A 24,150-nucleotide genomic window follows, 5' to 3' on the forward strand; every position below is an offset into this window, starting at 1 on the left:
GACTGATTGAATTTTTAATCAGTAAATTCTCTGTAGTCTGAAATGCCGACATTTAACATTGTATGTGGGGTTTCCAGGCTTTACCATGACAGAATCAAGTTACAATCAAAGCCAGTTCTCCACTGTCCAGCAGCTACAGGATTCCAGTACCCTGGAGTCTCAGGCTCTGTCATCCAGCTTTCCTCCCCCGAGTTTGCTTCACGTTCCCAATACTGAAGTGGTGAGTCCTAGCTTCAAAAGATGTTGTATCCATTAAACTCTGTCACATACAGTGGCTCATGCAATGCATTTTATGTGAACTAACATGTAGCTCATACAGTACAAACTAAGACAAAATGAAGTTTTTGAGTAATAGGAAAATGTGCTTGATTAATAGCTTCTTTTAATCGGGATTAGACACAAGGATGATTAGTTTGGATGACAATTATGAATCACTACATAATTTACAAGTTTGGAAAAAAAGACTTATTCAATTGGATGGAATTGGATTGAATAGGATGCAATAGAGTAGAGATAGAATAGCAATGGATTAAATCTGGAAAATGTTTAAATCCCGTGGAATTGTTTGAAGATTTATAGTCCAATGGAAAAATTTCCATCATTACTGTCTGGCACATCTTCAAAACTGTTATTTCTAACACAAAAAATTTGGGGGAGCAGTTTAACTTTAAAGTTCCCATGCTATTTTTAACCAGTTAGACAACAGACCCATGTGAAGACTGACCACTGGTATTGCTCAGTCGACAGTCCACTCGAGTCATACTTGTGTTCAAATATGAAATTCTGAAACCAAATTTGGACATAGGAGGTTTCCGCCCAGTGACGATGTAGAGCGCTATCTATTCACTATTACTATCTATAGTATTCAGTAATCAACTAAATATCTTTTACAGGTAGGCCCCTTTGCAGTTGTGTAAATTTGATGTTATTTTCAATTTAGACAAATGAGCTCCTCCAGCAGAACAGTCAGGGAGACCTACAACTGGACACGGAGCCACACGACTATCAGGAGGACTGTGAAGACAACAGCAAGAGAGCATACAGGTTACAAGTTACATTTTTTGGCTTGTATATTCTGTTATTAATAGCACGTGCTAACCTCTTACAAGGCAGAGCACACGGATCGGTGAGAGCAAAGTGCGCTAAATGCTTTGGCTGAAGTTGCCGTGAGGTTGTGTGAACCTGTTGAGTTCGACAAATATATAGACAAAACAATGTGACCGTGTTCTGTTATTGGAAATTTTGTGCTGCAGTCTGCCTTAATTTGGGTAGAAGATCATCCTGTATCTTGACAGATATCCAATCGGATCCTGCAGCTCAGTGCCCATTAAATTTATTTGTGTCAACCTCTTGACAATTTTTTCCCATAAAACTCAGGATATTTCAAGATATTCAAAATTATTGTTTTACTGGGACCAACATCAGCAGTGATGGCCTGTTGCGAGAGGCCTTGCTTATGCAACTCAATAATCGGAAAGTGTTCAGAGAGGGAAAGCTTTTATTACCTTTGCCATCAGTAGGTCATGACTGTGAATACCCGACAGAAAATAATACTGAATTCACATTCTAACTTCTGCACCGCAGATTTTGCATAGTGTCTTTTGTGAAGTGTTCTCGAGCTCTCTGCCTGTGAAAGGAAAATAAATAACTGACAGTTCTGAAATAAAACAAAGTTGCAGCATTCCCAGATTGCAGTTCATGTTAGCTTTTTCTTCATTTATCATATCACTACAAGTTACTACTTAATAATTACTACTACTACTAGTAATTACTAGTAATAGTTAATTACTTTGTAATTTTTACATAATTTATCCATCAATTTCCTTCATAAGCATTCATCTTAGCATTCAGCTATTAGCATTCAGCTTTCTGCATTCCCACGCAATTTGTGCAGAAATTGCACTTACCGTATTTTCACGACCATAAGGCAGGTATTATAAGGCGCAGTCACAGTTACTGGTGCTATTTCGGTGTCTAACACACACATAAGGCGCACCACACTATTGGGCGCACGCACGGTTAAACATACGCTAGCTCAAAACATATGGTAGCATGCTATTATGCTAAAACATGCTAGTGTTAGCGCATGATTTTATAAAGGCAGCGATCGAAACAAAACTGAGTTCGATTGAAGTAATGTAAACAGTGAGTTCAGTTGTACTTGAAGTATATAATAACAATGTACTCACGTTGTTTTTGATTAATCCTAGTCCGCAAATCAGTCATAGTCCTCATGATCTTCTGTATCAGAAACAAACAACTGAATAAGTTCACCATCAAACACGCCATCTTATTGTCTGAGTCAATCTCGTTGTGTCCTCGGAAATTATGTCTCTATGGCTTATGCGTTCGCCCAAGCATGCACGATCCATTGACAAATCGTGGCATAGTTTGCACGGTGCTGCCTTCCAGTCTTGGCAAAGCTGTGTTTGCCAGCCTCCTGGAATAATAACAAGCTCTGCGTTCATTTGCCGAACTTTATTTTTCACAGCGGCTGAGAGATGTGCGCATTTGAGTCACGGAGATAAGGAAGGAAAGGTGGGGATGCGTGGGGAAAAAAACAATCTGGTGTCTTTAGTATGTGGTGTGATCTGATTAGCTACACTGTGTAGACTTGCTCTACTTCAAAGTGACTTTTGCGATGTCTGTTGCTGTAAGTGCACTTTGTTCAATAAAGCATTAAAAAAAGAAAAAAAATGAAACTACACTACTGTATGTAGTAGTTTAGCCCGGACACCCCTTTGCATTTGGTACGTTCCATCTCCCTCACTCCCTGCGTGAACAGACCTCTCTGTTTTGGAGAGAGCTGTCAATCAAACAATTAACTTGTAAGTGGCTCGTTAAGCTCTGAAACAAGCAAAAAGAAAAAAAGAGGACCCATGCTCACTGAACATGCATGCTTTAGCGCCATTGCATAAGTTTGAACACAAGTCACGCTTGGCAGAGCGAACACGTGGGGGTGGGGCAGGGGGAGAGGAGGGTCTGGAGAACTCTCCACCAAGTTGACTCTTCTGTGCTCTCATGTCTGTCCTCAGTCAGGTCTGCCTTTCTTGTGTATAAGCAATGTGTGCGGAAAGTCCTCTCACACAGTCAGATTTTGGTCCTTGGTCCACACACAAGGCGCACCTCACTATTAGGCGCACCGATTTTTGAGAAAATCTTAAGACTTTAAAGTGCGCCTTATAGTCGTGAAAATACAGTAGTCTAGTTATACTTATTGTGGGAATGCTGAAAAGCATTCCCACATATGTTATTGTGATTATTATTCTCCTCATTATTTTTTGCCGAGAAACAACTCAAAAATCAAAAATATTTTCGCGATGGTATGGTGTACCTCTTGTCGGCTACTTTCACAAGGTGTTTAAACCCCGTGAGCTCCACTGTAGCATGGGAGCTATATCGTTAGCTAGGTGGTAGGCTATCGCGTTGGTTATTTCTACCCACCTCTTCTTGTATGGTGGTAAGGCTGTTGCCCCTGCAAATGCCTCCGTCATGTGCTGCTGTCTGGGGCTGGCACTTTTTGAACCTTGCTTCACACTTAAAGCTTTTCGCACATCGTCGACCTCAACAAGTTGTGCCGTGGGTGGTGAAAAAGCTTGGTTGTGTTGCTCGGGGTGGTTACGACTGTTATCACTTTCCAGACACACTTTGCATTTTGTGTTCTTTTGCTTAAAATCATCTTTATGGAACCCAAAATATTTACAAACGACAGATGTTGAATTTCTTTGCGGGACAATCACATCTGGATCAACTTCGTCTAACGTTACTTCCGCTGTGTTTGCCGCTTCTTCATATGAACCACCCGCCATCTCTTCACCCTCTGTTTACCTTTTTGATCAGACTGGATGGGTGGAGTCACGTGACTACACACGCTGAACACTGTCTTTAAGGGGAATGAACATAGCCTACCAAGCACACACACAGTCAAAACAGACAAAAATACTTTTCTTTTCTTTTTTTTATTAAAACACAGCATTACCGACATGGGCAAAATTACATCATTTATTGCAGTAAATTTTGGTAACGGTAAATCTTCGGTTAATCGCCCAGGCCTATCTAGCGGTTAAAAGAAAGGGCTGGTGATTTATGTACCTGGGTGCGAATCCAGCTTCAACCACTCTTTAGTACAAATTCAATATTGAATACTAAACATTGTCAAATTATTTCACAGCCATTCCTTTTGATGTCAATCATCATTATTAGGTTTTTATTCCGTTTTATTCTCAAAATTCAAAATCAACGCAAGCTCAGTATATACTGACATAATCACTACAATTATATATAATGTCACAGACTCTTCTATATGGCAGCAATGGGACAGTGATTTGAGCATTTGCCTGCCACACCAGAAGACCTCAGTTTAAACCCTGCTTAGACAAGTCTTCAGCAAGTGAGTAAATGATTGGAGGGTACTGCATGCCTAGGTGGCGGTATTGAGTTTTTTTTTTTTTTTTTTCATTTTTCCATTGGATATCATTAGTTCCAGTTTTCCATCTAAATGAATGGAGGGTACTTTCAGATAACACTTTTCATAAGCATTCAGCTTAGCATTCAGCTATTAGCATTCAGCTTTCAGCATACCCCACGCAATTTCTGCAGAAATTGCACATAGTCTTGTATTCTAAACTCTTTCTCTATTACTTGTAATACATTATATATATGGCATAAAATAAAGTGGTGTCATCTGCAAACAAAAGACATCTTAACAATTTCGAAATGGTTGTAATATCATTCACATAAAAAAATAAAGTACTGGCCCTAGAATTGATCCCTGGGGCACAAGTTACATAACTGTTTTGATTTCCTACTATTGAATTTAACATATTGTTTTCTATTTTTTAAATAACTGGCAACCCATTGATGTGCGACACCTCTTCTACCATATTTAAACAATGCAGTAAAATTTCATGATCTAAGGTGTCGAGTGCTTTTTGTAAATCCACAAAAACGCTTACTAAAACATGTTTTTTTCCATGGCTGTGCAAATTTCTCCAGTTAACTCTATTAATGCCATGGTAGTTGAGTGATTGGAGCAAAACCTATATTGGCTATTAAAATGTTATACTTGTTTATGAATTTATTTAATCTTATTCGCTTTTCCAATATTTTCGAAAGCTGTAGGAGTAGAGATATGGGTTTATAATTCCCAAAATAATAATAATTTCCTTTTTTGAAGAGTGGATAGAGGAGTGGGTAAATCTTTATCTTAATCTTTAACATAAATATAAAAACATTCAAAAGTGAAGCAAAGGAGATAAATTAAAACAATCTTGCAGAATCCTTTTTTTTTTTTTAATGAGGAAATGGGCAATGTCAACAAGCAAGGCAGCGAGGAGCGCCGTGGACTTTGAAAATAGGGCTGAGATCAGTTCATTTGTTAGCTTAATGGCTTCTGTTCTGTTGCACTCAATCTAACTCGTGTTCTCTATTGAGATTAGTTTCACTGCGATGGCTCCTTCGCGTGCAGACAATACACTTTCTTGCCGGCCTTTTTTTCCGGGGAATAGCAAGTATATACTGCAGTGCGTGTTTGGCCATGTTGCCATCAAGTCTACTCTCAGGATCATGATACGGTGACATTACGGTGGTGTTACGTCTGGCTTCCTCATTGTCCTTCACTTCCTATACCGGGTGGTTGATCCATCTTATCCGCTCCATTCATGGTGGCATCGTAGTGCATAACCAGTGTCTTCTCCGTGATCAGACTGTACCCACTCCTCCGATGAATATGCATTGGACTCGGGGCACTCTTCGTCGTCCGATTGAACGTTCGCCTGAGCAGAAGTGCTCGGTTGTGCTCCGCATTTTCCGGCGTTAGCATCGCTAGCCGGTGAGGCTTTATGACGTGATCATAGCCGCCGCGTCAACCTCGGAGTCACCTTCATCATCATCGTCATCATCAATGGGCTCTTTAGCATTGGTCGATGCTTTTCGTCTTTGAAAAAAATGCTCAAGCGTGAGCTGCTTGCAACCGGTCGCCATTATGGCTTCCTCAGCCACTATCCCCTCAACACTCTAGCTCCGCCTCACGTCTTCTACTGACGCCTACCCAATCTTGTCCAAAGAAAGTCATCGCTCCCATCTAGGGGCCAAAAATAGGCATTATACTAACTAGATCTGCTTGATACATTCAGCACAGCTGGCCAAGGCTTTCCTCCACCCGTTTCCCCAAAAAAACAAAAAAACTTGGTGAACGTCTTTTAACGTCTTTGGTGGTCCTCCGTAGGTTTTTACTAAACATTATTTAACGTTTTTGGCAGTCAAAGAGTTAAACTCCTTCTTTTAACGCTTCCTCCAAAGAACAGACGGTTGTTGTATTTGGCAGGTTTATTACAAAAAAGGTGTGAAACTGCAATAAAAAATATAGAAATATATTTGGTAAATAAAGGGTTTATGACTAAGACAATAGCATACGCATGCATTCTGTATTTTCTACTACACAAACACATATAAAACTAAAAATGCTCTAATTATTTAGCAATGTAAAATGAGGCAAATATAGTGTCTAATAAAGTTGCAAAACGATTAAACTTATTCATATTGCCACTCAAAGGGCTAGACAAAAATGGATGGAATTGAAATGAATCTCTTCTGACTTCTGTGCAAACATCTAGACAATACACGCTTCCTGGTACATCACTTCCTGTTATAAAAAAACCTGAATCTACAACCTACAGATCACCAATGCCCTCTAGTGGTCAACAACTGCATGCAAAAATGTTCCAATACAGCTTCTGTAATGCAAAGTAATGTACAGCCACAAATTTTATTATAAAAAATATGCCCTCTAGTGGTCAACAACAACTGCATGCAAAAATGTTCCAATACAGCTTGTGTAATGCAAAGTACTCTACATCCATTTGTTATAAAAAACAAACAGAAATATTTCATGTTAAGGAGTATTTGATGACGTAAGATGTCAGCATTGTCTTAGTCTCCCGGTCCAATTGCCGACATCCCAGAAGACCGTCTAAAAGATGGTGCTTATTTATGTGCTGATGGGATATGCAAATCACTGTTGTGAGTCTGGTTAGAACTCCAATAATGAGAGTCTTGGGTTTGCTTTGCTGATGTTTAATCAAGTTTAATCCACAGTAGACAGTACCTGCTTACTTACTTACTTCCTACTACGTCACCCGGAGCTCTAAGCCCCGCCCCCTAAAGGAGCCATCATCATAGTCTTTTAACTCTTTGACCGCCAAAAACGTTAAATAATGTTTAGTAAAATCCTACGGAGGACCGCCAAAGACGTTAAAAGACGTTCACTATGTTTTTTTGGGGGGGGAAACGGGTGGAGGAAAGCCTTGGCCAGCTGTGCTGAAAGTATCAAGCAGATCTAGTTAGTATAATGCCTATTTTTGGGCACTAGATGGCAGCGATGACTCTCTTTGGACAATATTGGGTAGGCCTCAGTAGAAGACGTGAGGCGGAGCTAGAGTGTTGAGGGGAGAATGGCTGAGAAAGCGAAAATGGCGACCGGTTGCAAGCATCTCACGCTTGAGCATTTTTTTCAAAGACGAAAAGCATCGACCAATGCTAAAGAGCACATTGATGACGACGATGATGATGATGGTGACTCCGAGGTTGACGCCGAAGTTGGAAGCGTTGACGCAGCGGCTGTGACCACGTCGTAAAGCCTCACCGGCTAGCGATGCTAACGCCGGAGAACGCGGAGCACAACCGACGTCCGGTTGCAAGCAGCTCACACTTGAGCATTTTTTTCAAAGACGAAAAGCATCGACCAATGCTAAAGAGCACATTGATGACGACGATGATGATGATGGTGACTCCGAGGTTGACGCGGCCGCTATGACCACGTCATAAAGCCTCATCGGCTAGCGATGCTAACGCCGGAAAACGCGGAGCACAACCGAGCACTTCTGCACAGGCGGACGTTCAATCGGACGACGAAGAGTACCCCGAGTCCAATGCATATTCATCGGAGGAGTGGGTACAGTCTGATCACGGAGAAGACACTGGTTATGGACTACGATGCCACCATGAATGGAGCGGATAAGATGGATCAGAACATCTCTTACCACCCGGTATAGGAACTGAAGGACATGAGGAAGCCAGACGTAACACCACCGTAACGTCACAGTATCATGATCCTGAGAGTAGACTCACTGCAGTATATACTTGGTATTCCCCGGGGAAAAAAAGCCAGCAAGAAAGTGTAGCGTCTGCACGCGAAGGGGCAATCGCAGTGAAACTAATCTGTTGTGCAAATCCTGCTGCGTCCCCTTGCACGCAGGGGAGTGTTACAAAAAGAAAAACTGTATTTGAAACATCCACATTTGGGTGAAACTAACCATTTTCTATTGTTGATTACTGAAAAACTGAATAAGGTAGAAACAAACTTTTTTTCTGATGAAAGATGAGAGATCAATCTTTCATTTGGTAGTATGCAAGGGAGGGCTGAGAGCTGGACCTGGTAGGAGGAGCTGATTGAGGTTCTGCCCTTGGTACTGGAATGAGCAGTTGTACACGACCCAATTTCCCCCCATTATGTTGGACTATATGGTGGGGTATATACCACGCCTCTGCATTACTTTCTACTTGGTGGTCTGCCAACTTCATGGCATAGCCAGCATCTATACAAGCTTCTCAATCTACCCTTGATAGGCAGCAGCTTGTTCTGGAGATTTGGCTAGGCACAAGAGTGGCAACACTGCTTCTGGAGTGGCTTTGAGGAGAGCCATGTTTTTAACTCGAACAAGGGGTGTGGCATAACGCTCAGTGCCATTAATATTGACTCTCACGGTTTACTCTTGAAGGATTTTAACGGCCTGTTGGTCCTGTCTTGACCTAACTGCCAGCTTCTTGCTACGGTAAGGGAGCACCTCCATCTGCCATAACTTCTCAACACATGAAAAGAGCTCAGTTGGTGATAGTGCAGATGTGAAAAAGCCTAAGACCTAAATCAGGGCTTGACTTGATGGCTTGAGCGTTTCCACCCGAGGCATGTCTTGGTCCCACTCTGACTGGCTCTATAGGTGTAATGAGGTGCGTGTAGTCAGAGCCAATAAGCAGCATGGGACGGACTCTATTCAATGGCAGGAGCGGCAAACCTGACATATGTTTATACTTCTGCTGAAGTGAGCCAACTGGTTGGGAATGCTCTGTTAAACTCAATTGCTCGACTGTGAATGCATTCTGGATACTGTACATCTTTATTTCCTTTGAGACAACTATTTGGCAGCAGAATGGAGCAGTATTGTGCGTTGAGGACCATCGTCTAAAACTGCATATGTCTCCAAGGACTCCTCAGGAAGACTTAACTGATCTTCAGCAGTACCTTGCGGTTGTAGACTGGACATCCACATACAGGACTTTGTTAGTACAAGGCAGCTTTCTGTTGGTGGTGGAGTGGGTTCTCGTTCCCCCTCCTCCTCTCTCTCATTTACCTCATGCATCACACCCAGATGTTTCCTGCCACAGTCCTTACAGGGTGCTTTAAGTGTGCACTTCGCAGCTTGGTGATTGCATCCACGCCAGCACTTATTGTTAACTTTAATCAACGTCACCTTTTGTTCCCTACTCATGTCTTTAAAGTTAGAACAACTGTTTAGGAAAGGCTTGTCATTATCGCAGTTGGGGAAGGAGGCTTTTCCCTTTGCAAACTTTTTCGTCTTGTCAGCTGACTGTTCAGTGTTAGGCGATGCGGCTGCACTGCTTGATCCTGAGACTTTCTCAGTACTCAGGAGAATAGCAGCGGACTTACTTGAAGACTTAGTGGTGCGCTTGTTGTCATGCTTCTTGTTGGACAACTTTTCTCTCTTAGGGGGCGCCATGTTGTCTTCTTGAACTTCTAGCTCATATTCTAGCCAATCAGCAAATTCCACAAGGGTCGGAATGACAACTCTGAGTGGATGGATAAATCTCTTAAAGCTGGCATTGAGGTCATTGGGGAGTTTGCTTAACAACCTCGATACATGAGAGCCACAGGTCAACTCTACCTGGCCTTGTTGTCCCAGCTGTTCTAACATGCCCACTAATGACCGCACATTGCGAGCGAATAAACCAAAGGATTTAACATCACCTCTACGTATGTTCGGGCCGTCCATCAACTCTGTGATTCATCGCACTGCAAACTTGTGGGGCTGTCCGTACATCTTGGTGAGAGCCAGCATTGTATCTGAGTAAGGTTGCCTGGAATTACAGTAGGAGTCAGCCACAAGTGAGGCTTCTTCCCACTTGAGGTGATCAATGAGAATCTGGTACTTGTATCTCTCAGTGGCCTTATCTGGCAGCAAATTCTCTAAAGCAATCTTCATACGGGCGAACTGTCGTGGGTCTGGTGATGTAAGCCTGGGAATGGTGGGCTTCGGTCCTCGGTGTGTGCGGTCTCTTTCTGTGGAATGTTGGCGGAGGGCACTTGGGAGGGCTCATGGGAGAATGATGAGTTCCTGCCAGCATATGAATCTCAATATTGTTTATTACTAGCTTGAAATGGTGAAGCTGGATACCTTTGGCCAGACAAGTCTGCATGAGGCGCACTCTGCTGGGGTGCAGCTGCTTAACATGAACTATAGCCTTTCGCTGTGGGTGGTTGTGAAACTTGATGCTATGAGGAATCTTCTGGTAGGTTTCGGTGTAGGCTGCGTGTGTAATGGTGGAGGGGCTGGAGTGTTCGGCTGACTTCTGCTTGGATGGGGGTAGCTTCCATCATAATCATCACTGCATGTGCCTGAAGGTGGAGGATGAGTGGTCTGTAAAGCAGTCATCAGGCTCTGAAACTGTTTGCGGAGTTCAGCATTCTCTTGGCGCATCTCTTTGAGAGCAGCATTAAATTCCAGGAGCGGGTTGATCTCCTGTCTCCCGGTGGCTTGCATAGTAAATTGCTATTGCTTGTTCTTGCTCAACATCCCTCAAATTCACCATATCAAGGCCTTGACTAATTTGTGGTGATGGAGATCTACTAGATGAACATTCTATGGCTGCGTGCTCCACTTGTAAGGCAGGAACACCTGTTTTTCTCAATTTATTGAGATTCCCTGGCCCACTCATCTCATAATCAGACATTTGGAAAGGCACTGATAACATTCGCTTCGGTTTGGTGCCACCTGTTGTTAACTCTGAGTCCTGCATCTTCAAATAACAACTTGCAATCCGGCTTAAAGGACCATTAAAAGATGGCGCTTATTTATGTGCTGGTCGGATATGCAAATCACTGTTGTGAGTCCGGTTAGAACTCCAATAACGAGGATCTTGGGTTTTCCCTTGCTGATGTTTAACTCTTTCACTGCCACTGACGTTTAAAGACGTCAAGTAAAAACCTACGCTTCACTGCCAATGACGTCAAAAGACGTCATCCAATGATTTTTTATTTTTTTTTTGAAACGGGTAGAGGAAACCCTTCCGCATGTCTGGTGAAAGTTTCAAGTCTGTCTGTTGTGCCTAATGACTATTTTTGGCCCCTAGAGGGCAGCGATGACTCTCTTTTGACAATATTGGGTGGGCGTCAGTAGAGGCGGAGCTAGAGCGTCGAGCAGGAGATGAGAATGGGAGACAAAGGAAAAATGGCGGCCGGTCGCGAGGAGCTCACACCCGAGACGTTTTTTTCAAAGACCAAAAGCATCGCTGAAAAAGCACATTGTTGACGACGATGATCATCATCGATGATGAAGATGAGGGTGACTCCGTGGTTGGAAAGCATTGACGCGGCAGTAGAAGACGTTAGATGGAGCTAGATGGAGGAGGGAACGGGCAATGGCGAGCGTTTGCAAGCAGCTCTACACTTACAAGACGAAAGGCATCGACCAACGCTAAAATAGTACATTGATGACGACGGTGATCATCCTCGATGATGATGAAGGTGAATCCGAGCTTGACGGCGAAATTGGAACCGCTGACGCGGCGGCTATGACCGTGTCGTAACGCGGAGCGCAACCGAGCACGCACAGGCGGACGTTCGATCGGACGACGGAGAGTGCCCCGAGTCCAATGCATATTCATCGGAGGAAGTGTGTACAGTCTGCTACTTGCTTTTTATTCCCCGGAAAAAAAGGCCGTCAAGAAAGTGTAACGTTTGCACGCAAAACGGACCAATGTGAAAGTGAAAGTAAACTGTTGTGCGAGTCCTGGCGTCTCCTTGCACGCAGAAGAGCGTTACAAAAGGAAAAACTGTATTTGAAACATCCACATAATTGTAAGTAGTACCACAGTTGCACACATTTGTAAATAGTTTGCGAAATTGTTTTGTCAAATTGTTACACTGTTGAATGGAAATAAACGTATTTTGCAATCAAAAAACACTTTTTCATTGTTGGTGAAAGCGTTTTACAGAAGTAAAGCACTATTTAGGTGTTTGTGGCATCATTCATGGACAAAAAGAAGTGTACAATTCACTAGAGTGCATGAAATAACATCGTTTCACAAAAAGCTCCTTTTCTCCGTTTTTTGTTTCAAAAGAGAGAATTTCGGTGAAAGTAACCATTTTCTATTGTTGATTACTGAAGAACGGAATAAGGTAGAAACAAACTTTTTTTTTCTGATGAAAGATCAATCTTTCATTTGGTAGTATGTGTGTTTCCATAGTCCAAACACAGAATTTTGTGTGGACCTTGAAAGATCAGTCAAAATGCTTAAATCGGCTGGCAGTGGGGACAACCCGTTTCTGAAAACGTCTGGCAGTGAAAGAGTTAATCAAGTTGACTCCACAGTAGACAGTCTCCCGGTCCAATTGCCGACATCCCAGAAGACCATCTAAAAGATGGTGCCTATTTATGTGCTGGTGGGATATGCAGATCACTGTTGTGAGTCCGGTTAGAACTCCAATAACGAGGGTCTTGGGTTTGCCTTGCTGCTTGTTTAATCAAGTTGAATCCACAGTAGACAGTACATGATGCTTCAAGTCAACTGTGGTTCTACAAACAAATAACAATAATGTACCAATGTCTAAATAATAGATATCATAACAAACATAGGTAGATGAGAGCAATATCAAGTTCTTAATACAAAAAGAAACCCACAATGATAGCTCTCCATTAAATGCTCATAAACAACGCATGCTAATGATTAGCAGGGAAACAAGCATTTGTACAACGGGTAAACAGCGCTTTTCAGCATTATAAACTTACTTGTCTCATGCACAACTCAGAAGCAGGATAAACTGTGGACTGAGGCTGAAATAAACTAAAACTTGATAGTGATAACTGGCACAAGTCTTGTGTCTCGTGTCTCTCTCTCGCTACTGTATTTCTTAGTTCCTACTACGCCGACTGGAGCTCTAAGTCCCTCCCCCTTAAAAGACTTTAAGAGCCTTTTTCTACACCGTCCACATTCCATGTCCTTCAGATTCTGGTCCAGATGGCTCACATGTGGCGGACAGTCATCGTGGGTATGATGGTCCACTCCGATGCTATTGGGAAGAGTAATTGCATGAGAGTCACTGGCGAGTAGAGCTGTGCGATACTTGAGATTTAGGTATCGATTTATACCAAGTAAATACTGGTGCCAATATCGCCGATGTCGATACCGATACCAAGTACTTTAGGTTAATCAAATATTATGGTATTTTGAATCATTTGTCCTATTAAACTAGACTAAGTGCAATTTCTGCAGAAATTGCGTGGGAATGCTGAAAGCTGAATGCTAAGCTAAATGCTTATGGAGAAAATTGAAAGATGAATTATGTGAAAATTACAAAGTATTACTTTTAGTTGAAATTGAATGATAAATGAATAAAAAGAAAACTTGAACCCTCGCCTCCTATTTACTGGTCAAAGGTTCGCTGTAGTAGCCTTTCCAATGAGCCACAGAGGACTTGCTGTCATCATTGTAGTGTTTTGAAATGTAATGGAAGGATATCTTGCTGAATGCAAGTGAATATGTAATTGAGAATGAATGGAGATTTAGTGGGTTTATTATGTCAAAAACACTTCATGTCAAAAGACATTTAATAAAATGGATGCTAAATTATTGGACAATGACTATTTCAGAAATTGAAGTTGGAAAAAAATAAAAGTTCCAATCTGGATTTGAACTCACTGGCATGGCTGAGGAATGGCAGGCCCAGTACATGCCTATATGGGGTGGGGATGATTAATAGTATTGATTTTTGATTTTTTTTTTGGAATTGACTAAATTCTGATGTGAGGTATCGGCCCAAAGCTTGCAATAATCAGGGCCAGTGCTAGTTCTGGCAGGACCACCACCCGAAAAGGCTTAACCCTTAGCTGCATTAGCTAAAGCATTATAGCACCCTTAGCTGCATTAGCTAAAGCATTATAGCATAGTGTCGGCCACTTGATTGCAATGTTGAAACTTGTTTTTTCTGAGAGGAGTTTTTCCGTAGTGGAAGTGGCTGTGATAAGTGAAGCAAAGCAAAGCCCCTCTTGCCTGTGTACGCAAATGAACCGCCATGTACACTCCGGCAGTGAAACCCTAGTGAGTAAAGCGAGGCGAAACGCTCCCTTAGCTTTTGGTGTGAATGTAGCATTATAATTAGACTCCGTACCGTACCTTTCAAGTTTTTGTTTCCACTGAGTTTATGCAGTTAGTCAGAATGGGGAGTGTGGACGTGTTTCTGTAAAATGGGTAAATGTGAGTTTAACAAGAATTGGCTTGAAAGTACATAATTTCCCAGCTGGTTGGTAGCAGGCAATAGGCACTAAGCTCGTTGCAAAGTATGCAAAAATAATAATAATAATAAAGTTGGAGACTTTGGGCGTGAAGGCTCTCTAGTCACACGCGAAAGCCGGAAAGCATCAACTTGTTATGACTTGAAGTTGGTCTAAAATGTTTCTCATGGTCTAAAAAGGTCTAAAAAAAGGTCTAAAATTTAACTTAGTGATTCCTGCAAGAACCCTGAACACTTCAATGATGACACCAAGTCCTCTGTGGCGCAATGGTACTCCAGCGGAGCTCTGACTGGTGAACTGGAGGCAATCTGTAAGTGGAAAATCCCACCTACAGATTGCAGTTCAAGTTTTATTTTTATTCATTTATCATTCAACTACAATATACTACTTAATAATTACTACTACTAGTTGTAATTAATCCTTAATTACTTTGTAATTTTCACATAATTTTCAGCTTTCAGCATTCCCATGCAATTTCTGCTAAATTGCATTTGGTCTAGTATTTGATTGCTATTGAGTTCCATCTGCAGCCACTAGATATTTGCAAACTGCTCAAAAGTAGATGCTGTAAAACATGCAAAGTAAAAGTATGCATCATGTTACTAGACTTAATACAAGGGGCTTAACTACATTTTAAATAGCAATGTTGTTGCTTTCGAACCTTTGAAAGTTATTTACATGAAGACATCAACTTGTAAATCTATGAGCGTCGGTAAATCCCGTAAAACAGTATGAATTAAAGTGTGATGCTGTATAGTATTCTTACTTTCAGGTGTACATGGAAGTTAACAGACACATACGGCTTTGTTTAACTGATAATTTAAAGAACTTTGGAACACTGTATTATTGTCTTGTATTAGACAATTGTGGACATGGGAATTAACAGTAAGTATGGGTTAAAAAAAATCTGAAAGGTTGTTCCATATCTCCATATTTTCTACACAACATTTTTAAGGGTTTTGAGTTAATTCAGCCCATTGATCTGAATATATGAGTGGATAGCCGATAGCCCATACATGCAGCCATTGAAGTCACAGGGCGGCCATCTTGCTCCTCCCATTTCACGAGTAGACTACTGTATAAACTATACGGTATACGTACAGATTACACATATACAGCTCTTGGTCATAAGGCCGGGGTGGGGGTTTGTGGCGGGGTGGTCACTATTTTTTACGTACAGATGAGACATATACAGCTCGTAGGCAGTTAGTATAAGGCCGGGTGTATGTGGCGGTGTTGTCACTATTTCTTAACAAGTAAAAAAAAAAACAAGTGGACGGTATGTGCTGCTTTGAAGACCCCCTTTTTCTTTTATCGCTCAGTTCCTAAGACCCCACTATTAGATTTGGCAGAGGCATCTTTTGTTTAATTACAGTTATAATTCTTAAATTAAAATATATATATATATGAGTTTCCTCCTTTAAACATCATTAAGCATATAATTTATACATTTATTTAAGGCAAGTTGTAAAATGTCTGAAGTCCTCTTGTTTATGTTTAACAAATTTAAAACATCATAAATCATGCTTTTTCTACAAAGTACTCAAATGTTCTCCAATTTCGATACTGTAAATGTATAGGATTGTATGCCGAGAAACTTTCTTCAGAGAAGCAATATGGCGGCCTCGCGACTTCAAAAGTCAATCAGCCATTCAGTCATATATTCAGATGAGTGATTAACAGTTAAGTTAACACAACACAATACCTTTTTTTCATACTATTTTTTTCACATTTATTTTAAATACTGAACAGCAAAATATATGGAAATGCGTGGTTTTGTGAAAGTTTTCTAACTGATGGGACTAAATGGACACATTTTTTTAAAACTCTTTAGGTGCAGTTGGTGTAATAAAGGCTTCAAAAAGTCTAGTCATCTAAAACAGCATTTGCGCTCCCACACCGGAGAGAAGCCTTTCAGATGTCACCTCTGTGGAAGAGCTTTTGTATCAGCTGGGGTGCTGAAATCCCATCTGAACACACACACAGGTAAATGTCTAAAGAGCGTTGAGAAATGTTAAACTGTCTGATTTGAGAAATTGAAAATAGTGATGCACCAAATCTTCGGCCACACAAAATTTTCACCCGAAAATGGCAAAAATGTATATTTTCGGCATTCGGCCGAAAGAGGATGTTGACGCAAGCAAAAAAAAACAACACACAGAAAACACTGCAAGCAAGTGTCTGTTTGAATTAAACACCAAACACGGGAGTGAGTGTCCACCTAGCTGCTCGCTGGCGTTTGCGAATACCGGCAGCACACCGGAGAAGGAGAGGGTTGCTTGGTAAACTATGTCAAAAAAGAGAGCGCTGCAGAGTACTGCACTACAGTTGAGCCACACTTTTTCCTGCAGCGCCTTCCTTTTTTTTCTCTGAGAGCTCCTCGAGCGCTTCCACTTTTTCACTTGCATTCTGGCGGCCATGCTAAATACTTTAGCTAATGTTAGCTCTATTGCTATCTACAGTTTTAAACAAGTAAACACTTCTATCTCCGTTTGACTACAGATCTGTACAGGATGCCATGTATGACTTTGTCCGTTCCCAAAGCCGATTGGCTGGTGCGCAGATTATTTTTTTTTATATATATATGTTGGTAAACGTGTGAATGTGCCGATTTTATGTGTGCCGCACTGTGTCCTGCTCCAAATAGCCTCCAAATGCATCATCCGCACCGCACCACACGAATCCGTGCCCACCGGTGCGAAGTACTGTACATTGACTATAAAGTGCAATTGCACCGCCAGGAAATGCTCAGTTGCTCACCCCGCGTTTGGTGTTTAATGTACCATTCGCCAACATGTCTCTGATGTCTGTGGTGTGACGCATTTCAATTTATATTGCTAAATAGGCCTAAATATTTTATAATAATATTATAATTTTAATTAATTATAATAAATGCAATGATAATACAACATTTGCATAACTTCTTTTCGGTTTTTGGCCAAGCATTTCTCATTTTCGTTTTTTTGGTTTCGGCCCCAAAAATTCATTTCGGTGCATCCCTAATTGAAAAGTTATTTAAATTGGAACATTTAAATGTATTATCTCCATGTTAATCTGGCCCACTCAATGGTGCTTCAGTCTTTTTTTTTCTTTTTTTCTCTTCTTCCTTTGCAAAATCTGACATTTAATTTGAAAGTTCCTGTCCGGTAATGTTAGACCCCATTGATTCCCAAAATCTGTGTATTCCTGGAAATAAATCTTATCTTTTTTTTTTTTTTTAAATATGCTAGAATATATCATAAATCAAAGTTATTGGTGTCAAGTGAAATATAAACACATTTGCATTTAAACACATCCTTTTTATGCTCTTCATCCCCAATGACAGGAGTGAAGCCCTTCAAGTGTAACCTTTGTGATGCCTCCTTCACAACTAATGGCAGTCTGAACCGCCACATGATTATCCATGTCAAGTCATTCAAATGCTCCATGTGTGATGAGAGCTTCAGGACAAGCCTGCTTTGTAAAAAGCACATGAAAAAGGAGCATGCAATAGAGGGTCAAAGTAAGTAATCTGGATCCACAACATGGCCACTCAGTTAGGCAAAAAAAAAAAAGAGAGAGGCAAACTATAGGTATGCATTAGTTAGATTGGTACTGCAACAGTACCTGTACATACTGGTGCCTTTCATGCAGATGGCGTGGGTTTCATTTCCGGCCAATACCCCAATGTCCCCAATACCAAGCCACTGCTGTCACAAACCCGGATAGAAAAAAAGACTAAAAAAAAAAGGGTGGTTTTGATCAGGAAGGGTATCAGGCATTGAAACTGTGCTTAATAAAGAATGCCAATGACTTGCTGTGGCGACCCCTGATTAGACAACCTGCTAAGTCGTAACAAGTTGATTGAATTGAAGTACTGTACTGTAGTGATTATAGTGTTGTCACGATACCAAAATTTGGACTTCGATACTGTACCTGCATAAAAATACCTCGATACCGGTACTGAAACGGTACCTCGACAAAAATCTAAAACAACAGCAAAAGCAGCAAAATTAAAACTAAGAAAAGAGCTTCAAATTATTTTTTATATTTTATTGATTCAAAATATTAAGATTTACATGTTGGTTTATGAACATACTGTATTTATGTATATACTATGTACTTTCACAATGCATTCCATATTCTTGAATACTGTATTTGACTGCATTTGATGTCATCTGTTTTAAATATTGGTACATTGGCACTCCAATGACTCAATGCAACATTGCTTGAGTGTGCGTGCATATCTCTGCTCTTCTCCATTCCGCTCCCAACTAGTTGAATGCGTAATCAAATACTACAAACTAGGAACAGGATAATTCACACTCGACTTATTTTTTAAGGGAAGTGTCAAAAATACGTCACAACCTGTCGCTCTGTCAGTCGTCTGAGCTTTTTCTACGCATAACTGTGCTTTCCTACTGTGTGCCTGTTCATTGAACGCACCTTTCGTCCACTGCAAGAGTGAATCGCGTGATTGTGGCTTTTTCTTCTGCTTCTCCGTGAATAATATTTGCTCTTGTTACAAAACGTTTCTAAAACTGATGCTTCTCAACAAGGAGTGGACGGCCAGCGAGCGCTACACATAATTAGCATAATTAACGCGTCATGCTTCTCAACAATGAGTGGTCGGCCAGCGAGCGCTTCCGTGTTCAGTGCGTGAAGCCTATCTTCCTGCGCCCTTTCGCACACACCTTGAAAGAGGTGTGACACTTACTTAAGTCGTTTTCCACATATCGGTAAACAGGCGGCCATGCATGTATGTGTACCCGCCTTTAAAGCAGAGTTGGCAGGCTGTCTGGTTTTAATTTTTTTAAGTACCGGTGCTAAAGAAAAAAAGATACAGAGCCGTTTTTGACGCTAAAACATCGAGGTACGGTACTGGTACCGGTATCCCGTGCAACACTAATTGATTTGTGTTAAATATGCCTTTAGGAAACCTCAATCTAAGCTTTGCATGTCTGAATTAAGCATTCTATCTTTTTTTATTTTATATTGTGTCAGTATAACTAATGTTATACGACGGCGTATTAGGGCCACGTATATAAAAAAAAATTCAGAGGGGGGGTAATATTCAGAGAAAAAACATTATAAAGTGGCAAATTTGCGAGAGAAAAAACATGACAAATACATGTAGCGTAGCAATAATGTGAGTTTAACGTTATCGTTGGTGGTTAATGGGACACTGTTTATAAAATGAAAAGGCAGGATCAAGACGGATTTATTCTTAATTTAAACTTTACTCATCATACACGGCAGCTAGAGCGACAACACTTCCTGATCTCCTATCAGCTGACTAACACTAACCAATCAGAAGCTTGTATACTTTAGGTAAATGCAAGTGAATGTCAGAGAGCAGCAAATTCGACACATCAACTTATCTACTTGTACTAAAAAAAAAGAAGTATGAATGTGTAAATAATAATTCTGGAAACATAAATGTACAAGTAAATATACATTTTAATAAATTAACTTAAATGCTTGATCCTCAGGGTTTGGACCTTCGTAAAGCGAGGCGTCTTAGTCACTGGCAGTACCCAATACTTCAAAGAGTGAATGCTTAAAAGGAACCCCGACTGTCATGACAGGCTTTCTCTATATTATTTATTTGGTTACTAACATAACTATTAGTTTCATTTTTCAAAAATCATTTCCAGTTAAATACATTTTCTAGAAACTTTATTTGGACGTACGCCACCATTGTTATTTACGTTGCAACGCATTCAGTGCGTAGTGACGTAGAATGGCAGCTGTCTCTCTACAGAGCAATGTGAAACGCCTATAAAAGTAGCAAGGTAAGCCTCTGTTACTATCACAACTCTTGAATGTGTCTGGTGAATGATGATAGGAGGGCGTGGGAGAGGATGACTCTCGATTCAATGTTGTTTCTTTAGGAATGCTAAGAGGCTTACCTTGCTTTCTTTGATATTTGCGAGTTTTTGCCTCAGAATATTGCCCCCACCCTCTAAAAAATTATTATTTTTTCATGGCCCTAATACACCATCGTAAATGTTGTTCCTAATGTTTATTTGTAAATTAGTTTGTGCTGGAACTCATACACTGTCTTCTATTGCCCCAGTTGCTGGTTTGGAAGGTCAAGATGTGGAAGAGGATGAAGATGAAGATGATGAAGAAGAAGATGAAGGGGATCAAAAAACATCGAAGAGGCGGGGAATGGAAATCATCACTTTCACAGAGGAGCAGGCGGCAGAACTGGCAAAGGATCCCGGTGAGGAGGCATCCGTGTCAGAGCGAATCCTTTCCCAATCTGCAGCCGAGAGGGATCGTATCAGTGAGATCAAAGACAAGGCGGTGGTGTTGGAGACAGAACCCAAGTTTGCCAATTGCTGCACTTTCTGCCCCAAGAGCTTCAAGAAACCCAGTGACCTTGTCAGGTAATATGAGCCCCGTTTTAATACCATGATACAAATACTAGTGTTTACTTGTGACACTGGCCCACAAGACAACTGCAATGTAATGAACAAAGCATGAATTGAATCATAATTTGAAATCTCTGTGATTGGCTGGTGAGCAGCGACCAGTTCAGGGTGTACGCCGCCTCTTTCTAAAAGACAGCTGACATAAGCTCCAGCAAAACTGTGACCTTTGTGAGGTTTGTAGTTGAGTTTGTAGGTAGGTAATGTGCCAGACAGAGTATGCTAGTAAACCATGGCAGGTTGCACTTTCTAATTACAAACAACGTAATAGTTTATTAAGATTGGCGTACAATGCGTGCAATGCAACAAAGTGGTTTGTGAGTACACCTTCAAGCGCTGCTTGTTCTTATTTTTTTCACTTTTTTTTCATTGTTTGTTTCTAAATGTTTACCACGGTTTATTTTAAGTGGTGTGTCGTCACAACGGTAGGAAGAACCCAGAAGCACACCTCTCTAACCTTTACCCATATTGTCTAGGCACATTCGAATCCACACAGGAGAAAGACCATATAAGTGTGATGAATGTGGGAAGAGTTTTACGGTGAAATCTACTCTGGATTGTCATGTGAAGACACACACTGGTTAGTCTTGATTCTCTTTACTTCTTTATGTAGTTGAGTAAATTATTTGTATCTTTTTGGGAGGAGTTGCTGTGAAGCTTAAAGTTTTACTCAACAGGAAATCAGACTCTTGCTCCACCCCTCACCAAGATTTGAAATCGGCGCTCAAAAGGGGTGTTGCCTGGAGGACAGTTGGGTTGCAAATGGGAAGAGGGTTGGGCGTGGTCTGGCTGTGATTGACAGCAGCAACTCGCTAAGAAGACGTTTAAGTAGGCGTGTACGAGTCTGAGCCGGTGGGTGGCGGGGCGACTACGTCACAGTCCACAAGTGACCACCACTTCTCATTTAATGAGAGGACAAACAGCCAAATTGTGTTTAATCTTAAGATGGCACCAAGCACAAAGTTTTTTGTCACAAATTCAAGCTTTCAGCAAACATGCATTAAAATGTCAAAATAATAACCAGGACATGTACAGCATTATTAGACACCAGTTTGTACAATTTATCAGCAACAAAAAACGTTGATTTAATGTTGAGTACACCTTTAAAAACACATGTACACTAATTTCTGGACTATAAGGTGCACCTGACTATAAACCGTGCTAGCTAAATTTGGGGAATGCTCGAGTTTGTTACGCATATAAGTTGCACCCGACTATAAGCCGCAGTCGTTTTAATGTTACCGCACTGGTATATAAGGGTTCCCGCTACTTTCTTTTCCATAATGAGGACGCAAATTGTCTCGCTCTTGTTCTCTCTCTCTTCTACTGTATTTGGGCTTACTTGGTTTGTTTTGCTCTGCCTGACACTCTTGTGCTTCCTTTATAGTGCACCCCCTTGTGATCTGATGGATAAGCCGCACCTTTGTATTATCCGCAGGGTCGAATGCAAGTGCAAAAAGTAGCTGCTTATAGTCCAGAAATTACTGTACATAAAATATTTTTAACCTACTAGCATAATTGCCCAAGTCATTATTAAAAGGGGAAGTCAAGTAAAAATTGTTCTTTAGTACTATGTTCTTTCTGCCCCCACATTCTAAACACCGAATTCTGACTAATATTGTGTTTGTGGAATGTGAATTAAGCAGCAAAATCTACCCATTTTTATTCATCTCAGAGGGCGGCCATTTTGTCATTTGCTGTCGGCTAAAAACAGTTGCTCAGGGCTCAGGTAACAACCAATCCTGGCTTACCTGTTTTCTGGGTTTGGTCATGTGATGTTTGCAAGTGGAGACCAAAGACAATGGATACAAACGGGTGGATTTTGCTGCATTTAATTTAATTTCATAAACACATCAGAGTGCCATGTTTAGACTAGTGGGGCTGCAAACAACATATTTTAAAGAAACAGGAAGTAAACTCAGAAAAGTTTAACAGTCACAATATTAATTTTAAAACAAAAAATAGCACTGTGCTTGCCCAAAAAATAGTTTTTTCCCCCCCAGTCATACAGGTCATGGTAATCTACAAAGGTCAAGGCAACTAGACTTCTCTTGTTGGTGAATTTTGTTTTTTTCTCGTTTTCTGAAAAACAACTTGGGCAGTTACACTATTAGGCTACTGATGTACAAAACAGAGGTTGAGAACGGTTTCAGAACTTCATATTCACTTGCTTCATTTCTTCATATTTTCACAGGTCAAAAACAGGTCACCTGCCACATGTGTAACACTTCCTTCTCTACAAAGGGTAGCTTAAAGGTGCACATGCGACTCCACACTGGCTCCAAGCCTTTCAAATGCCCCTTCTGTGATCTTCGCTTTCGAACTTCTGGGCATCGCAAAACTCACATCCAGTGCCACTTTCGGGCTAATGGAGAGAGCCGCAAGTCCAAACGGCCTTCCTCGTCTTCTGCTCAGACCAGTCATAATGAAGACACGGAGCATGCTGGGGCCTCCGGACAAGGCCAGCATACAACAGTATCAGAGGCACTTCAGACTGTGGGGCTGTTACAAACCTCCAACTCTGACAACATTTACCTCCCAGCAAACCAAGTGTTGACTGGGCAGTTTGACCAGAGTCTTTTACAGTCTGGCCTGGTGGGACAAGCAATTCTCCCTGCCTCAATGTCAGGTATCGGTCTGCTTTCACACCACATGCACCTAAACCTTTGTCAGAGTGTAGTATTACGGTCACAAATTGAACATTTGTTTTTGATAGTCATATTGTGTTAACAGACACATTTTACTTTTTCTTTCTTGGTTAATGTGAGTTCAGTGTCACTTAAGATTTATTTAAAGTTTCAAAGTAATATTTGAAAAGGTTGAGTCAAACGTTTAAACACAATTTGTACAAGCTGTTGGTAAGTTTGTTTCTTAGGTTAGGCGTTATAGCTGGATGTCGGTTGTTCCTTTTCAAAATAATGTGAGCGGGAGATGTACATGTAAGTATACTTAGTTACATATTTCAACTGGCAACAACTTGGGCCTTTCAAAATGATGTTAAATGAAGTCATGCTTGTGGAACTGACGTTCTATAAGTATCAGCAATTGTAGACAATTGACCAGAATCTGGCACTAACTTTGCTGAATAGCTGCAAGCCCAATGTCTGATGAGTCTATTCTGGGCGTGAAGGAAGGTGGTTTATCGCCAC

At 41.0% G+C, this 24,150-nt stretch overlaps 1 protein-coding gene across 1 annotated transcript in view; it reads left to right on the forward strand.

Moving 5' to 3' along the window:
• The window catches only part of LOC144058229 (zinc finger protein 236), a 54,935-nt gene that overhangs the window by 17,812 nt on the left and 12,973 nt on the right, over positions 1-24,150 (forward strand). The window contains exons 16-22 of the mRNA XM_077576567.1: positions 78-220; positions 941-1,044; positions 16,420-16,571; positions 17,911-18,087; positions 20,644-20,959; positions 21,478-21,581; positions 23,196-23,630. Of these exons, the coding sequence (XP_077432693.1) occupies positions 78-220; positions 941-1,044; positions 16,420-16,571; positions 17,911-18,087; positions 20,644-20,959; positions 21,478-21,581; positions 23,196-23,630 (1,431 nt within the window). The remainder of the gene's footprint in view (positions 1-77; positions 221-940; positions 1,045-16,419; positions 16,572-17,910; positions 18,088-20,643; positions 20,960-21,477; positions 21,582-23,195; positions 23,631-24,150) is intronic.

This window comes from Vanacampus margaritifer, chromosome 9, assembly GCF_051991255.1.
Source record: "Vanacampus margaritifer isolate UIUO_Vmar chromosome 9, RoL_Vmar_1.0, whole genome shotgun sequence".
Classification (NCBI taxonomy): domain Eukaryota; kingdom Metazoa; phylum Chordata; class Actinopteri; order Syngnathiformes; family Syngnathidae; genus Vanacampus; species Vanacampus margaritifer.